Source organism: Odocoileus virginianus, chromosome 11 (genome assembly GCF_023699985.2).
Source record: "Odocoileus virginianus isolate 20LAN1187 ecotype Illinois chromosome 11, Ovbor_1.2, whole genome shotgun sequence".
In the NCBI taxonomy this organism is placed as follows: Eukaryota; Metazoa; Chordata; class Mammalia; order Artiodactyla; family Cervidae; genus Odocoileus; species Odocoileus virginianus.
In genome coordinates, this window is record NC_069684.1 from 52,483,943 (window position 1) to 52,503,286 (window position 19,344).

Below are 19,344 nucleotides of genomic sequence, written 5' to 3' on the forward strand. Positions count from 1 at the left end.
TTATAAATAAAAATGTATATTGAGAAAGAAACCACAATTGTTCTCATGATGGCTTGCAATTCCTGGCTAATGGAGAATAAATCACAAAGAGATTAAGATCAGATCTGGCTCAGAAGCACCACCTGTGGTGCTGTTGCCATGGTAATCAATGACCAGGGAACAGAAATCAAGGGGAACTGTAGCCCACCCCCCCACCCCCACCCCGCTGCCCATCAGGAGCTGGAATCTGCCATCAGGCCCTCCTTGGATGAGGCACTCCACTGAGAAATGCCCTCCGCAACATCTTGTAGTCTTGTTCCATACTCATGGCCCCTGGCCTCCAGGTGACATTTCTCATTAGGAACATTGGCTGGTTGGGCCTTTGATCCATTCTCTTCACTTCCCTTGTCACTTTGCTAATATAAAGAGAAATAAGGAAATGTTTACCTGTAAACCCAATACCTCTGACCTCTATATCTTTTAGAGACACCCTTCTAAGAAGCTTCTCCTTTAAGCAAATTCAGGTTTCACACCACCTTCTACAATCTATTTCGTGATGTTCTAACTTCACACCAAAGGCAAATATTAATAAACTTCATGGGGTGAGGCACCTTAGAAAAATAAGTCAGTCTGACCATGGGAGCTCAGTGAAACTGCAGTACATGAAATACCAAGTGGGAAATGCTCCTCTCTATGGGCGCAGATCAGAAACACCCAATATTCCATCTCAGGGCTCTTGCTGTCCCCATCAGGATGTCACATACCTTACTTCTTGTTCTACAGTACTCATTTAACATATATTGGTACTTGGGCTGATGAAGACCAAAGAAGACAGCAAATCTTTCACCAAGGAATTCACAGGCTAGAAGAAAGAAGAAGCACTTTGGTAATCTGAGTTAAGAATGAAAGCTTAAAGTCTGTGGAGATGCCAAGAGTTTCAACTTGCCCACATATTGTCTACTATTATACTTACCTTCAAGGCTGACAAGATATTTTAATTGCTGTAGACTCTCTCAAATTTTAGGACTCAAAGAGAATTTGTTAAATCTTGTATCTTCACATAGGATGATATCTAAACTATCCTTTTCAGGTGAATATACCAAGAGATCTTCAACATACCTAATAACAAGTACAGGTCCTAGGCAATCAGAATAGATGTTGTCCATCTGCATGTATGTCATCTGATCATCAGCTGTGAGTACATTGCAAATTATACCAAAAGTTAAATCCAGTATTATCAAGACCCATGTCAGAAATTCCTCCATGCATCAAAAAAAAAAAAAAAAAAAAAACCCACAAAACTCCCTAAGCAGCAATTTTAGGCTTTATCTGCCTTCACTTCAATAACAGGGTGCTTGCAGTCTCAGGGATTGTTAGAGTCAGGAGTTAAGGGTTAGCATGAATCATGAGTGGTTTCCAAAAGGTCTCTCCTAGAGCTGTTTTCCCTTAAAAGTACAGAACTAAGACTTCCCTGGTGGTCCAGTGGTTAAGACTTCTCTTTCTGATTCAGGGGGTGCAGGTTTGATTCCCAGGGGGGGAGCTAAGATCCCACAGGTCTTGTGGCCAAAACCCCAAAACATAGAACAGAAGCAATAATGTAACAAATTCAATGAAGACTTTAGAAATGAGCAACATCAAAACATGTAGGACTTCTGATACGCCTCTTCCTATTAGAGGACTTTGTGATTCCCACGATTTATTCCACTTCTAAAGATACTGCTCACACAGTACATCAAAATGATGTTCTCTGTTTTTTTTTTAAACGTGCTTTATCCTTTCAGAAATACTCTAACTCTTTAATCTTTTTGTTTGCCACAGTGCCCAGTACATGTGCATAAGAGAAGTTTCTAAAATATTAGCATCTCAGGACGTTTTCCTGTTTATGACCTACTAGAATTTTAAATTGGATACATTAATTACCAGTGTCATCTGGGTTCTAGTTCTCACCAAAGTCTCTGTGTAGAGATCAGGATACTGACTGTTGGCATATTTATGCCTCCACTATAGTCTGGAAACCCCAGGCAGAAGCTCTTTAAGATTACAGTTCTATTTGGAGCCCAGAGATGGATAGATTCCCCGTGTGTCCTATCTCTGTCATCTGAAATCAAAGCCCAACGTGGAAATCACTGTAGTCCCCATTCTCCTTCACACTCTCATATTACTGTGCTGAGTTTTGCTTTTTTTTTTTTTTCAGAACTTTTTTTTTTTTTAATTTGTTTTTTCCATTTATTTTTATTAGTTGGAGGCTAATTACTTTACAGCATTGCAGTGGTTTTTGTCATACATTGAATTAGCCATGGATTTACATGTATTCCCCATCCCGGTCCCCCCTCCCACCTCCCTCTCCACCGCATCCCTCTGGGTCTTCCCAGTGCACCAGGCCTGAGCACTTGTCTCATGCATCCAACCTGGGCTGGTGATCTGTTTCACCCTAGATATACATGTTTTGATGCTGTTCTCTTGAAACATCCCACCCCTGGGATCTCCCATAGAGTCCACAAGTCTGTTCTATACATCTGAGTCTCTTTTTCTTTTTTTGCATATAGGGTTATCGTTACCATCTTTCTAAATTCCATATATATGTGTTAGTATACTGTAATGGTCTTTATCTTTCTGGCTTACTTCGCTCTGTATAATGGGCTCCAGATTCACCCATCTCATTAGAACTGATTCAAATGAATTCTTTTTAACGGCTGAGTAATATTCCATGGTGTATATGTACCACAGCTTCCTCATCCATTCATCTGCTGATGGGCATCTAGGTTGCTTCCATGTCCTGGCAATTATAAACAGTGCTGCGATGAACATTGGGGTGCACGTGTCTCTTTCAGATCTGGTTTCCTTGGTGTATATGCCTAGAAGTGGTATTGCTGGGTCATATGGCAGTTCTATTTCCAGTTTTTTAAGAAATCTCCACACTGTTTTCCATAGCGGCTGTACTAGTTTGCATTCCCACCAACAGTGTAAGAGGGTTCCCTTTTCTCCACACCCTCTCCAGCATTTATTGCTTGTAGACTTTTGGATAGCAGCCATCCTGACTGGTGTGTAATGGTACCTCATTGTGGTTTTGATTTGCATTTCTCTGATAATGAGTGATGTTGAGCATCTTTTCATGTGTTTTTTAGCCATCCGTATGTCTTCCTTGGAGAAATGTCTGTTTAGTTCTTTGGCCCATTTTTTGATTAAGAAACAAAGGGAGAAGAACCAAATTAACAAAATTAGAAACGAAAATGGAGAGATCACAACAGACAACACTGAAATACAAAGGATCATAAGAGACTACTACCAGCAGCTCTATGCCAATAAAATGGACAACTTGGAAGAAATGGACAAGTTCTTAGAGAAGTATAACTTTCCAAAACTGAACCAGGAAGAAATAGAAGATCTTAACAAACCCATCACAAGCAAGGAAATCGAAACTGTAATCAGAAATCTTCCAGCAAACAAAAGCCCAGGACCAGATGGCTTCACAGCTGAATTCTACCAAAAATTTAGAGAAGAGCTAACACCTATCTTACTCAAACTCTTCCAGAAAATTGCAGAAGAAGGTAAACTTCCAAACTCATTCTATGAGGCCACCATCACCCTAATTCCAAAACCAGAAAAAGATGCCACAAAAAAAGAGAACTACAGGCCAATATCACTGATGAACATAGACGCAAAAATCCTTAACAAAATTCTAGCAAACAGAATCCAACAACATATTAAAAAAATCATACACCATGACCAAGTGGGCTTTATCCCAGGAATGCAAGGATTCTTTAATATCCGCAAATCAATCAATGTAATACACCACATTAACAAATTGAAAGATAAAAACCATATGATTATCTCAATAGATGCAGAAAAAGCCTTTGACAAAATTCAACATCCATTTATGATTAAAACTCTCCAGAAAGCAGGAATAGAAGGAACATACCTCAACATAATAAAAGCTATATATGACAAACCCATAGCAAGCATCACCCTCAATGGTGAAAAATTGAAAGCATTTCCCCTGAAATCAGGAACAAGACAAGGGTGCCCACTCTCACCACTACTATTCAACATAGTTTTGGAAGTGTTGGCCACAGCAATCAGGGCAGAAAAAGAAGTAAAAGGAATCCAGATAGGCAAAGAAGGAGTTTTGCTTTTTTTAACCTGATCTAATCTTTTAAGTTTCCATCCCTCAAGAACATTTTACATCTTCAAACAGTCTTGCCCTAACTAAAACATAGAAGTCTCTAGAAGAAGCATTTCTTCTGCCAATGTGTTTTGGCCAAGGTAAGGGCAGTATTGGGGGTTTCCCAGGTGGCACTAGTGGTAAAGAACCCTCCTGTCAATGTAAGAGATGTAAGAGAAGCAGGTTCAGTCCCTGGGTTCAATAATCCACTCCAGTACTCTCGCCTGGAGAATCCCATGAACAAAGGAGCCTAGTGGGCCACGGTCCATAGGGTTGCAAAGGGTCAGACCCTGACTGAAGCAACTTAGCAGGCACACCCAAGGTCAGTATTCACCTGGATCTCTAAAGTAATTTCCAAATTACTGACCCTCTACCTTGACCTAAAAGTACTTAGGGCTCATACCATCTGACTAAATCACCCTTAATGTAATTTAAAGACCCACCATGGTCACTTTCATGGTCCCCAAACTGGCATTGGCCAGACATACTTTCAGAACTCTCTTAAGGTGTCTCCTCCAGAAGTCACCATTCCTGAGTACTTTAGTCTATAGTCCCTAAACTCCTCCTACCCTGGAAATTGTAACCACAAAGTATCATTATAAGCATGTTTACTGGCCAGTACTATTCATCAAATATTAAGGTCCTTGAAAGCAAAGACTGCCATTTGTCTTTGAGTCCCAAGGTCCTGTGCAGTGCTGAGCATATGAGTATTCAGTAAATGTGTATTTAATGAATGACTGGAAATCAATTCCTAAGAGCTATGTTTTCTATTTTCTCAGATTTTTAAAGTTGTTTTCCCCCATCATATACACGTTTGCTTAGTTGCTCAGTTGTGTCCAACTCTTTGCAACCCTGTGGACTGTACCCTTTCAAGCTCCTCTGTCCATGGGATATTTCAGGCGAGAACACTGGAGTGGGTTGCTATTTCCTCCTCCAGGGGATCTTCCTGACCCAGGGATCGAGCCCACCTCACATTGCAGGCAGATTCTTTACCCACTGAGCCACCAGGGAAGCCCATCATATACATAAGTAGATATGAATTAGAAGGAAGTGAGTAATTAGATGTTGCCAATTACGTTTTTTTTAATTGGTGAAAGCCAAACAAAACAAGATTTACTATTCATCTCTTATAAATAAATAAATACAGGAGCCCTAGTGGCTCAGAAGGTAAAGAGTCTGCCTGCAGTGCCGGAGACCTGGGTTCATTTCCTGGGTCGGGAAGATCCCCTGGAGAAGGAAATGGAAACCCACTCCAGTATTCTTGCTTGGAGAATCCCATGGACGGAGGAGCTTGGCAGGGTACAGTCCATGGGGTCGCAAAGAGTCGGAAACAACTGAGTGACATCACTTTCATTTTCTCTTATAAATAGCCACTTAGGCCATTCATTATCTCCTTGAGAAGGGTCAATAAAATTCTTGCTTATAAAAGAATGATTATGACAAGGGAACTGGAAACTGTGTCAGATAACAATAGTTAAAATCAAGAAAGAACTTGGAAGTTTATTTATGTGAAGAGTCCACTCAGTGAGGACTATTGTCTTCAAATGTTTGAAATTCTGTCCTATGAAAGAGGAATCTAGATTGGTTTTGTCTGGCCTTTAAAAGAGACAACTAGAATCAAGGGGAAAAACTCTAAAAGAAGATTTAAAGGAAGAGAGAGTTTACTGACAAGAGTTGGGGAAAGATGGCAAGGTCTCCCTGAAGATGTGAGGTTCTATGCCTTCAGGAATGTTCCAGTGTAGATCTGGAAGTGAATAGATCTTCAGAATGCCGTGGAGTGGATTAAATCACTTCAAGTCTTATCTAACTCTGAGGGTCTATAAGCCTATATTTATGACATAAAAAAAAAAAACACACACCTTAGCAGTACTTACTAGAAAATGAGGTTCTTGCTATTTGCCCTGCACAAAACCATAGGTAGGGCCCCCAGGCAAGTTTAGACTGAAAAAGAACAAGAAAGGGAAACCAGGTTAGAGTAATTAATAACAGAAGTGATGACTGCAGAGTAAAGACTTCAAAATGCTTTGTAATAGGTTCCATTTTCTCTCATAGATGAGAAAACTAAGATGATCAAAATTATAAGTTGATTGTACACAGCTCCAGAAAGCAAACCAAAGAGAACAAGGAGTTAACTTAAAACTATTTTTGACAAAACTTGTTGGTTTTATCTCTCATTCACTCAACGCCCATGCTCACTAATAATGATAATCTAAACTTACAGGATCAAGTGTTGAATGTGTTCTCTGTTCTTTAGCTTCTTCTTCCTCCTCCTCTGTGCTATATTCTTCCATGATGTCTCCATCAGCAAAATGAATAATTCTTCTGGGAGTTGTCCTTTTGGAAGGTCCACTCTTCTCTAGTTCTAACTGCTGGAACTTGTCTTTCTCCATAAGGAAACAACTAGTAAGTGAAAATCAGGACACTTTAGAATAAGTTGTCCAGTAGAGTGTTATATAGCAGAGACATGTCTAGTCACTTTCTTTTCCATTTTTGGCCATTTTGTGCAGTGGGTAGTATCTTAGTTCCCCAACCAGGGATCAAACCCTCACCCTCTGTAGTGCAAGGGCAGAGTCTTAACCACCAGGGAAGCCCTTGCTGATTATTTAGTTATTTTTGATGGATTGTGAAGACAAAGAATTCACAGGTAATCACAACCATGATCTCATCAATTTTTCAAATCCAATGGGGTATTGTTTAGCTTGGTACAAAATCTCTGTACCAAAAGATTTAATTAGCAGTGAAAATGTGAACTTCACATTTCTTCAAACAAATATGTCAGCAGGGTTCCTTTACCCCTTATTAATTGCAAAATCCACAGCTACTAGTAGGAGGTGTCCATCACCCTGTGGAAATTCCTCAGTCATTTTAATAGATATTGAGGAGCAATACAAGTAGTGGTTAAGAGTACAGTCTTGACACACAACAGCTGAAAATATTTGCCAAGTATATATCTGATAAAGGACTTATTTTCAGAACATATTTTTAAAAACCACTGCAATTTATAAAATATAAACAACTCGATTTAAATAGGGGCAAAGAATCTGAATAGACACTTTACTGAAGATTTATAGATGGCAAATAAATTTAGGCGAAGTGCTCAATGTCATTAGTCATTAGAGAAATACAAGTGGAAACCATATGTCATATCATAACATAGTCACTGGAAGGCAAAAATTAAAGACTCACAATGCCAAGGATGAGGAGTAAATGAAGCAACTAGAAGCTTCATGCATTGCTTGCTGGCGGGACTGCAAATGGTATGGCCACTTTGGGAACAGTTTGTGTCAGGTGTGTCTAACTCTGAGACCCCATGGATTGTAGCCCGCCAGGCTCCTCTGTCCATGGGATTCTCCAGGGAAGAATACTGGAGTGGGTTTGCCATTTTCCTCCGCCATGGGATCTTTCCAACCCAGGGACTGAACCCAATCTCCTGTGTCTCCTGCATTGAAAGTGGCTTCTTTACCTGCTGAGCCATCAAGGAAGCCCAGAAAACCATCTAGCAGTTTCTAAAAAACATATACTTACCACATAATCTTGTAATTCCATGTCTAGATATTTACCCAAGAGAAACAAAAACATATGTCAGTCTAAAGATGTATATGTGAACATTCTTAGCAACTTTATTTATAAGAGCCCCAAACTGAAAACAATCCAAATGTCCATCAACTGGTAAAAAGATGAACAAAATGTGGTATATCTCTGCAATGCAATACTGCTCAGTGATTAAATGTTATTGGACAACAAATATTTGTAATACTCTGAAGCAATCTCAAGAGCATTATGCAAAGTAAAAGATGCCAGATACTGTATGATTCTGTTTATTTGAAATTTTATTAGTAGAATACAGATCAGTGTTTGCTAGGACTGAGAGGATGGAGGAGAAGATTGACTACAAAGGGGCCAAGGGAACTTATGCGGGTGAGGGAACTGTTCTCATCGATAGCATGATTGTAGTGGTGGTTACTTGACTGCATGTATTTGTTAAAATGAATCAAAATCTAGACTTAATGTGAATTTTATTATATTTAAGTTAAATCTTAACACAACTAACAAGCTTGGAGCCAGAGTTCCTAGGTTCAAAATGTTATTACTTAATATTCTGATGTCTCAGTTTCTTCATCTATAAAGAATAATATAGCTTGAAAATGTGTGTGAACTTATTACTGACTGACCTTGTAAAATTAAGGAGTAAACGAGGAAAGACACATACAGGAGTTGGTACAGTTCTTAGCAAATAGAAAGCATTTAATAAAGTCTAGCTGTTGTGAAGTACTTATCACTTAATGGTGTGTATATATCAGGCACTGCTCTAATATAGTAAGTACACTACTTTTCTTATCTTTTTTTGAGAGCAAAACACCTAACACTATTTTCTTAATCTTTCATATATTTTAAGATTATATCAGCAAACCTGGGAGGCTGACCTGATGTGGAAGAATTTTCCTTCCTGTTCGAAACATACAGAAATGCTGGATAAAATTAAACAAACAAAACATTAAATCAGGCTGCCCTTAAGGAAGTAATATATAAAGATAGAGAGTCAGAGAGAGAGAAAGGGAAGGATTAAGGGAGGTAGGAAGGAAGGAGGAGGAAAGGAGGAGAAAAGGAAGAAAAAAAGAAATCCAGGTTAGGTGTCAGGAAAAGAGAGGAAACTCAAAATCATATGATGAGCTGAAGCTGAGATGGTTCCTGGGATTTCAGAATTAGATATAGGCCTTGAGGCTAGGGCTTTAATACTGGTGTAGAGAGGACAGAGTCTTAAATCACAAATCCCATGAGTGTAAGGGGATGAAATGAAGCAACCTGCATAAAACTAAGATAATAAAGTACCATCTTATTATAAAATATGGAGGAGAAAAACTATTTGCTGGTCTATAAAAGTGGCAAAATAATTTATCTCCCAAGGCAACATGGGTAGAAATAAGTCACCTGAAAAACACTATGGGCCATGTGAGCCCCAGGCCAGGACCACATACTGGCTTGTGGCCCAAGTTCATAGTCTCATCTGGACCTGAAATGAAGTTGAGTGACCTGAAGTCATCGCAGTTCACAGAACTCTCAGATGCAAATGCAAATAACGCTGGAAGGAGAGTTCAACCAGACTAGGAACACTGGACCTCCACTGCAAAAAATGCCCTAAGGATGCACTCACTGCAAATACTTACAAACCATATGACCAAACCAACCATCAGGAGGAGGGTTCAGCAAGTGAAATGGAAAAAACTTAGGAGAGCCCTCATCCAAGAATGAGGAATGATAAACATGAAACCTTAAAAATGAAGGACGAGTTTTAAAATCTTTTAAAAAGCTTTAAAAATGATGGAGATTCAGTGATTAAGACTTCACCTTCCAATGCGAGTGGTATGAGTTTGATTTCTGGTTGGGGCTCTAAGATTGCCCATGCCTCAGGGCCAAAAAATCAAAACATAAAACAGAAGCAGTATTGAACAAATTCAATGAGGACTTTAAAAAAAAAAATGGTCCACATTAAAAAAATCTTTAGAAATGAGTGTGTTTAATATATTCCAAAAGGTAAAGGAAGCAAAACATTCTAAAGTCCAGAAGGAGCAGTTTGATTTGAAAAAAGAACCAAACAGAAATTCCAGAAATGAAATATACAGGACCATAGGATAGGTTGGATGTAGACTGAACATAGTAAAGAAATTGGAGGAAATCCCTTATAAAACAGCTTAAAGATATATATATATATATATATATATATATATATATATATACACATATACATATATGTATATGTATACATACACATATACATATATATATATATTCTGTTACCATGAAATATGGACTTCCCTGGTGGCTCAGACGGTAAACAAGTCTGCCTACAATGAGGGAGACACGGGTTTGATCTCTGGGTCGGGAAGATCACCTGGAGAAGGAAATGGCAACCTACTCCAGTACTCCTGCCTGGAAAATCCCATGGACAGAGGAGCCTGGTAGGCTACAGTCCATGGTGTTGCAAAGAGTCGGACATGACTGAGCAACTTCACTACCATGAAATATATATTAAAATATGTATATATTCTGTTAAGATGAAAGCAAAGTTTTGAGCTAAAGCATAGATGAGAAAGTTTCAGTATACATTTAATGGAAGTTCCAAAAGAAGTGAATAGAAATAATGTGGGATGTGATGTTTGAAGAAGTAATGGCTACGAATTTTCCATATTTGAAGAAAGACACAAATCTTCAAATATTAGTAGCATGAGAATACTAAGAGGGATAAAAGAAAATCAAACCTGATCATAGAAATTATGGAAAATCTTGGAATTCTCTCATGGTCCAGTGGTTAAGAACCTGGCTGCCACCAATGTAGGAGACAAGGATTTGCTCCCTGCTCTGGGACGCCTCCACATGCCATGCGGCAGCTAAGCCTTTGAGCTACAACTACTGAGCCCACCCTCTAGAGCCTGTGCTCTGGAACTAAAAAGAAGTCACCTGAAATGAGAAGCCCAAGCACTGCAACTAGAGAAAGCTCTCATGCAGCAATGAGATGCTGTGTAGCCAAAAATAATAAATAAAAATTTTAAAATAAATAAATAATAGAAATTATGAAAATTGTAAATTTTATAATAGATGGGCAGATTAGTCTATAGGCTAACTTAAAAATCAGCATCAGTTGAACTCAGAAACAATTGATTATTGCTGTAAAGAACTCAATATCCATAAAGAGCAAGGTCTGACTGTATAGCACAAGGAACTATATTCAATATTTTGTAATAATCTGTAAGGGAGAAGAATCTGAAAAATTATGTAAAAAGATGATGCTGTGAAAGTGCTGCACTCAGTATGTCAGCAAATATGGAAAACTCAGCAGTGGCCACAGGACTGGAAAAGGTCAGTTTTCATTCCATTCCCAAAGAAGGGCAACGCCAAAGAATGCTCAGACTACCACACAGTTGCACTCATCTCACATGCTAGTAAAGTAATGCTCAAAATTCTCCAAGCCAGGCTTCAGCAATATGCGAACCATGAAATTCCAGATGTTCAAGCTGGTTTTAGAAAAGGCAGAGGAAGCAGAGATCAAATTGCCAACATTTGCTGGATCATTGAAAAAGCAAGAGAGTTCCAGAAAAACATCTATTTCTGCTTTATTGCCTATGCCAAAGCTTTTGGCTGTGTGGATAACAATAAACTGTGGAAAATTCTGAAAGAGATGGGAATACCAGACCACCTGACCTGCCTCTTGAGAAACCTGTATGCAGGTCAGGAAGCAACAGTTAGAACTGGACATGGAACAACAGACTGGTTCCAAATAGGAAAAGGAGTACATCAAGGCTGTATATTGTCACCCTGCTTATTTAAATTATATGCAGAGTACATCATGAGAAACGCTGGGCTGGATGAAGCACAAGCTGGAATCCAGATTGCCGGGAGAAATATCAATAACCTCAGATATGCAGATGACACCACCTTATGGCAGAAAGTGAAGAAGAACTAAAGAGCCTCTTGATGAAAGTGAAAGAGGAGAGTGAAAAAGTTGGCTTAAAGCTTAATATTCAGAAAACTAAGATTGTGGCATCCGGTTCCATCACTTCTCAACAAATAGATGGGGAAACAGTGGAAACAGTGGCTGACTTTACTTTTTTGGGCTCCAAAATCACTACAGATGGTGATTGCAGCCATGAAATTAAAAGACACTTACTCCTTGGAAGGAAAGTTATGACCAACCTAGACAGCATATTAAAAAGCAGAGACATTACTTTGTCAGCAAAGGTCTGTCTAGTCAAGGCTATGGTTTTTCCAGTAGTCATGTATGGATGTGAGAGTTGGACTATAAAGAAAGCCGAGCATCGGAGAATTGATGCTTTTGCAATGTGGTGTTGGAGAAGACTCTTGAGAGTCCCTTGAACTGCAAGGAGATCCAACCAATCCATCCTAAAGGAGATCAGTCCTGGGTGTTCATTGGAAGGACTGATACTGAAGCTGAAACGCCAATACTTTGGCCACCTGATGTGAAGAGCTGACTCATTTGAAAAGACCCTGATTTGGGGAAAGATCGAAGGCAGGATGAGAAGGGGATGACAAAGGATGAGATAGTTGGATGGCATATCCGACTCAATGGACATGAGTTTGAGTAAACTCTGGGAGTTGGTGATGGACAGGGAGGCTGCGATTCATGGGGTTGCGAAGAGCCGGACATGACTGAGTGACTGAACTGAACTGAATATACATACACATATTTTATGGTGTACATTTTGCTGTACACCAGAAACCAAAAAAATATTATAACCAATTATACTTGAATAAAAAATTGAAAATATTTTTAGAAAATAATTCAATATCCAGTTAAACAATTGTTATTTTTATTAGGTTGGGGCAAAGGAATTGTGGTTTTGCATTGTTGACACTTGCCTTTGATAGTGGAATACATTCTTAAATAAATGTGGCTATGTTATAGAGGAGAGTGAAAAAGTTGGCTTAAAACTCAACATTCAGAAAACTAAGATCGTGCATCCAGTCCCATCATTTCATGGCAAATATATGGGGAAATAATCAAAACAGTAACAGATTTTATTTTATGGGGCTCCGGAATCACTGCAGTTGGTGACTGTAGCCATGAAATTAAAAGACGCTTGCTCCTTGGAAGAAAATCTATGACAAACCTAGACAGCATTATAAAGAACAGAGACATTACTTTGCCAGCAAAAGTCTGTATAGTCAAAGCTACGGTTTTTCCAGTAGTCATGTATGGATGTGAGAGTTGGACTATAAAGAAAGCTGAGCGCCGAAGAATTGATGTTTTTGAACTGTGGTGTTGGAGAACACTCTTGAGAGTCTCTTGGACTGCAAGGAGATCCAACCAGTCAACCCTAAAGGAAATAAGTCCTGAATGTTTATTGGAAGGACTGATGCTGAAGCTGAAACTCCAATACTTTGGCCACCTGATGTGAAGAACTGACTCATTTGAAAAGACCCTGATGCTGGGAAAGATTGAAGGCAGGAGGAGAAGGGGTTGACAGAGAATGAGATGGTTGGATGACATCACCTACTCCATGGACATGAGTTTGAGTAAGCTCCGGGAGTTGGTGATGGACAGGGAAGCCTGGCGTGCTGCAGTCCATGGGGTCACAAAGAGTTGGACACGACTGAGTGACTGAACTGAATGTGCATTTCTCCCTTTGTTTTGCTTTTTTTTTTTCCCAATGATTTATTACTTGCTGCTTATTTTATATGTATTTTCGACTATGGAAATGGTTAGACAAAAAGCAAATTCGAGCGATTTCCTTTTTTGAGTTCAAAATGGGTCATAAAGCAGCAGAGACAACTCACAATATCAGCAATGCATTTGGCCAAGGAACTGCTAATGAATTACAGTGCAGGGGTGGTTCAAGAAGTTTTGCAAAGGAGATGAGAGCCTTGAAGATGAGGAGTTCATTGACCAGTCATTGGAAGTTGATAATAACCAATTGAGAGCCATCATCAAAGTTGATCCTCTTAAGCTGCTGAAGAACTCAATGTCAGCCACTTTATGGTTGTTCAGCATTTGAAGCAAATTGAAAAGGTGGAAAAGCTCAATAAGTGGGTTCCTCATGAGCTGACCACAAGTCAAAAAAATCATTGTTTTGAAGTGTCATCTTCTCTTATTCTAGGCAACAACAATGAACCATTTCTTGATCAGATTGTGAACGTGCGACGAAAAGTGGATTTTATATGACAACTGGTGACAACCAGCTCAGTGGTTGAACCAAGAAGAACCTCCAAAGCACTTCCATAGCCAAATTTGCACCAAAAAAATGTCATGGTCACTGGCAGTCTGCTGCCAGACTGATTCTCTACAGCTCTCTGAATTTCAGTGATACCATTTCATCTGAGAAACATGCTCAGCAAATCAATGAGATGCACTGAAAACTGCAACATCTGCAGTCTGCATTGGTCAATAGGAAGGGCCCAATTCTTCTCCAAGGCAATGCCCGACTGCACGTTGCAGAACCAACACTTCAAAAGTTGAACAAATTGGGCTATAAAGTTTTGCTTCATCCACCACATTCAACTGACCTTTTGCCAACTGACTAACACTTGTTCAAGCATCTTGGCAACTTTTTGAAGCGAAAATGCTTCCACAACCAGCAGGATGCAGAAAATGAGTGTTTGTAGAATCCTGAAGCATGGATTTTTACACTACAGGAATAAACAAACTTATTTATTGTTGGCAAAAATGTGTTGATTGTAATGGTTCCTATTTTGATTAATAAAGATATGTTTGAGCCTAGTTATAATGATTTAAAATTCGTGGTCTGAAGCCACAATTACTTTTGCACCAACTTAATTAGTCTCAGGTGTACAGCAAAGTGATTCAGTTTTATGTACATATATTGTTTCAGACTCTTTTCCACTACAGGTTATTACAAGATATTGAATATAGTTCCCTGTGCTATACAATAGGTCTTCATGTTTATTTTATATATAATAAAGTGTATATGTTCATTTCAAACTCCTAATTTACTCCTCCCCCTCCCCACTTTCCCCTTTGGTAGCCATATATTTGCTTTCTATGTCTGTGAGCTTATTTCTGTTTTTTAAATAAGTTCATTTGTATCATTATTTTTAGATTCCTCATATAAGTGATATCATATGATATTTGCCTTTCTCTGTCTGATTTACTTTATTTATATGATAATCTAGGTCCACCCATGCCAGTTAAACAATTATTGAGAATGAAATAAGGACATTTTATGATCTATAAAAATTAACCATTCCTGCATCTTCACTGAATGAATAATTTAAGATTATACGTCAGTTAGAAGGAAAGTGCAGAAGCAAGAGATGCGAGAAACCAATGTAAATAAGTGAGTAAACAAAGTGGCAAATCTTAACAGTGACTCTTAAAAACTCTAATTTGGTTTGGCATAGTATAAAAACAAAGAAGTATTAAGTATTAGACAATAATAAAAAAAATATGAGGGGCTGACCTCTTTAAGTATTGTTTTGAAATAGGAGAGGATTAGTGTGCATGTTGACAATTTAAAGGCAACTAGAAAAATAATGCAATTAGAATATATAGCTCAAAGCCGGTAGGAAAAAATTAAAGGAAATAAACATCCAACAGAAGGCAATAAAGAGGGAAGAAAGAGAACAAAGGAAAAGCATGAAAAATTAAAATACTAGAAATAATTTCCAATAAAATGTTAGAAATAATTCCAAATAAGTCAGTAGTCATAATACATATGAGTAACCCAATTATCAGCCACCTATCAAAATGAAAAACAGCAGATTGAATTCTTTAAATATTTTATGGCGAGAAAATAATATTGAATACACACACATATATATGTTTATGCATGTATGAATCAGTCACCAAATTGGTACGATGCTGAATTTATGCCTCTGACAGTTACCAAAAACCTGTCAAGGGTTAAATTTGTTATCTAAACCAAGGTGACGTGAAACCCTCTCAGCCCAGGGTCCCCTGAGGAGTATCAAGGATGCACAGGGTGTTTCCTGACTGACTGAGTGTCAGTGTATCACAAAAGAGTCTTGCTAAGGACTAGGAAGAGTTGTTACCACTTAGTTTCTGATGCCAAAGACCAGCAAAAAAACAAAACAAACAAACAAAACATTGTAACTTAGTGTTTAAATATGCTGAGCCTAATACTACTGCAAAACTAAATATTGTCAGTGCTATGAGAAATAAAGTGTTCTATAAGATCAGAAGAAATTTAAAACACTTTGAAAAAACAACTCACCAATGTTATTCCTCTGTTTTTTCTTTCATTGCTCTAACTGGTTATGTTTGGTTTTGAAAGCCTTGACTGTGCTGACGTGGAAAGGTTCTCTTGTGTGCGTCTTACAGGGCGGAACATATTTAAGTTGTGGGAAGGTCAGATGTATTTACACATTTGATGTTAAATAAACCCTGTGGCTCTCAAACTTGTCTGCATGTTAGGATTACCTGGGAGTCCTTTTTTAAAATTTCAAGGCCGGGACACACAGGAAACCCACAATCTCTAGGAGGGGGACATGGCCTCAGTTATTTTCGAGGCTTCCCTGGTGATCACAATGGGCAAGCCAGCCTGGGGACCAGCTCCCTAAGGAGAGCAGGAAGAAATGTGACTTCTAAATTGAACAGACTTGTGATTTAGTTATGTGGTGCACTGCAGAAAGAACCAACAGCAAGCAAAGACATCTTGTTTGTTTTCTTCAAGAGTTTTTCTTTTTTTTTTTGCTTTTTGCTTTTTCAGGCCTTCTTGCCTTGCCCCAAGTGGAAAAGCTTAAACATCAAAAGTTTAAGAATAAGGAAGGCCCAGCCGTCTTATAGTCAATTTACCCCCTTTCCAAATCATCTCCCAACTCGGATCTATTTCCAAACCAAACGAAGTCATTCATCCTTCATTTACCTGGCTCACCCTTGTTATATTACAAGCAAATGATATCATGGCATCTGGTCCCATCACTTCATTGCAAATAGAAGGCCAAAAAGTAGAAGTAGTGACAGATTTTACTTTCTTGGGCTCCAAAATCACTGTGGAGAGTGACTGCAGCCAGGAAATTAAAAGGTAATTGTTCCTTGGAAGGAAAGCTATGACAAACCTAGACAGCATATTAAAGAGCAGAGACATCACTTTGCTGACAAAGGTCCATGTAGTCACAGCTATGGTTTTTCCAGTAGTCATGTACGGATGTGAGACTTGGACCATAAAGAAGGCTGAGCACCAAAGAATTGATGTTTAGAACTGTGGTGCTGGAGAAGACTCTTGAGAGTCCTTTGGACAGCGAGATCAGATCAGTCAATGCTAAAGGAAATCAACCCTGAAAGGACAGATGGTGAAGCTGAAGCTGCAATACTTTGGCCACCTGATGTGAAGAGCCAACTCACGCTGGGAAAGATGGAGGGCAGGAGGAGAAGGGGACAACAGAGGATGAGATGGTTGGCTGGCATCACCGACTCAATGAACAAGAATGTGAGTGAACTCTGGGAGATAGTGAAGGACAGGGGATCCTGGCACGCTGCAGTCCGTGGGGTTGCAAAGAGTTGGACGTGACAAATGATACCTGTTGGCTTTCTGAAGAAAATTGTAGTTTCTGTTTTTCAAAATACTGTTATGCATGAAATAGTCATATTCATCTTTGAAATCAGAGTGTTCAAAGGCCATGGTATTGGTGAGAGAGAATGAGGGAGGGAGAGAGGTCTAGTTTATAGTCTATTTAGTGAAGTTTTCTGCCACCTAATGGACACTTCAGTATATGCCATGCAAAATTCATCTTTGTAACTACTGTGTCTGTCGTGTAGAGGGTGCTCAATACTGAAGTGTGGATTATTTACCAAAATCTTGGAAGCACCACCAACTTCACACCAAGTACCTAGACTGAGATGTTTTGTAAGTGATATTGCTGTTTAGTCGCTAAGTTGTGTCCAATTCTTTGCAACCTCATGGACTGTACTTAGCCCACCAGGCTCCTCTGTCCACGGGATTTCCCAGGCGAGAATCCTGGAGTGGGTTATCATTTCCTTCTCCAGGGTATCTTTCTGACCCAGGGGTAGAATCTGTGTATCTTCATTGGCAGGCAGATTCTTTACCACTGCTCCACCTGGGAAGTGATATTTTGGAGGGTCAAATATTTCCTACAATATACTTTAATTCTTATGATAACCTCTAGTTTTTTCTTAAAAAAAAAAACAAACAAAATCTAGCTTATCAAGGATTGCTCCCAAGAGTATCATGTAATTAACACACCCTTTGGGATTCCTGATCTTTCAATATTGGAGTACCCCAGGACTCAGCCACTAGACTCATCCTGATTTTTATCTACTCCTCATTTGGCCCTATGGCTTTAAATACTATCTACACACACATTTATATCCAACATTTTTATCTCCCTGAATCTCAGATGCATAGATCCCACTGTCTACTTGCCATCTCTTCTTGGAGGTCTAACAGACGCCTCCATCCTCTTGTTTAAATCTGCTCATACTTTCAGTGCACCCTTCTCCTTCCTGAAACCACCCCCCTCCTCCCAGCCCCCACTCACACACTCCCATCTACTCCTCTGGCATTCTTCCCATTTCAGCAAATGGCAACTCTATTCTTCCAGATCCTCAGACCTAAAACATTGGAGGCATTCTGATTCTTCTCCTATAATCACACCTCACCTTAAATCCATCAGGAAATTCTCTGGACTATTGCCAGGGTCCTAACACCATCAACCCCAGTCTAAGCCACCGTCTCTCACCTGGATTACTGGCAGCGCCTCCTAATTGGCTTCCTACTCTGTATACTCAAGAACCGAGTGTTAAATACAAAATCACACTGTGTCACTTCTCAACTTGTAACTCTCCAGTGGGTTCCTGGCTCACCAAGAGTAAAAGCCACAGCCCTCACAAAGGCCTCAGAGACGTGGATTTGGCCCCAGTCCTTTTCTGGTCCCATTTTGCTCTCCTTTCTCTCCACTGACCTGCTTCATTCCAGCTGTTGCCCTCTTACTGCCATTCCCTGACCACCACGGGGACCTTGTGCAAGCTGTTCTCTGGACCAGTCCCTCTTCTCAGAGGCTTTGTTCCCTCCCTTCCTTCAGATCTTTGACTCAAAGGTCAGCTGACAGAGTTCCTATCTGAATTCCAGAGCACCTGCCCACTTCCTTCACCACCCCCACTCCACAGCTTACCTCATTCTGTTTTGTCTCATCACCGATCAACATTTAACACAATCTGTACTTCACTTACCTCCTTTCTGTCTCCCTCTCCCCTTCCTTCTCCGCCCAACCTTCCAGCCAGGGTGGAAGGGGTTTTACCTGTGTGCTCCCGCTTTATCTCCTGCTCCCTACAGTACCTGACATAGGTGGAGCTCAGTATTTGCTTAATACATGAGTCATACAGTCAGTTCACTTTAATGGGTGGGGGAAGCTTCTACATGAGATTGGAAAAATGAGAGCAGCTTTATAATTATTTCCTGATGTTGAAATGGCTACCTTATTTTTCATTACACTTACACACTCATTATGTTTCAATTAACTCCTTCACTGAAACACAGCATGCTCAGCTGTAGCAACAAAATAGCACGATACTTCTACATCTTGACATTTAACTTTGGGAAGGTATAATACCCTAAATTTCCTAGAGTTCTTTCAGTTTCATTAATCCAAAACAAAAAAAAAGTTTTCAAATGAATCTGGCTAATGCAGCAGAGAACTGGCATTGGGTTAACTACCAACAGTGCATCAGCCCTGTTCACAGGGGCCTGCGGTGA

At 39.4% G+C, this 19,344-nt stretch overlaps 1 protein-coding gene across 1 annotated transcript; it reads right to left on the bottom strand.

The window, feature by feature from the left end:
- Positions 1 to 212: 212 nt before the first annotated feature.
- FAM177B (family with sequence similarity 177 member B) lies at positions 213 to 18,901 on the bottom strand. Its single transcript, XM_020885921.2, has 5 exons — positions 18,822 to 18,901; positions 6,361 to 6,541; positions 6,016 to 6,082; positions 744 to 841; positions 213 to 395 (listed from the first exon to the last, which is right to left on the bottom strand). The coding sequence occupies exons 2-5, from the start codon at positions 6,529 to 6,531 to the stop codon at positions 213 to 215; spliced, it is 519 nt and encodes a 172-aa protein (XP_020741580.2). The 5' UTR covers positions 6,532 to 6,541; positions 18,822 to 18,901.
- Positions 18,902 to 19,344: the final 443 nt, after the last annotated feature.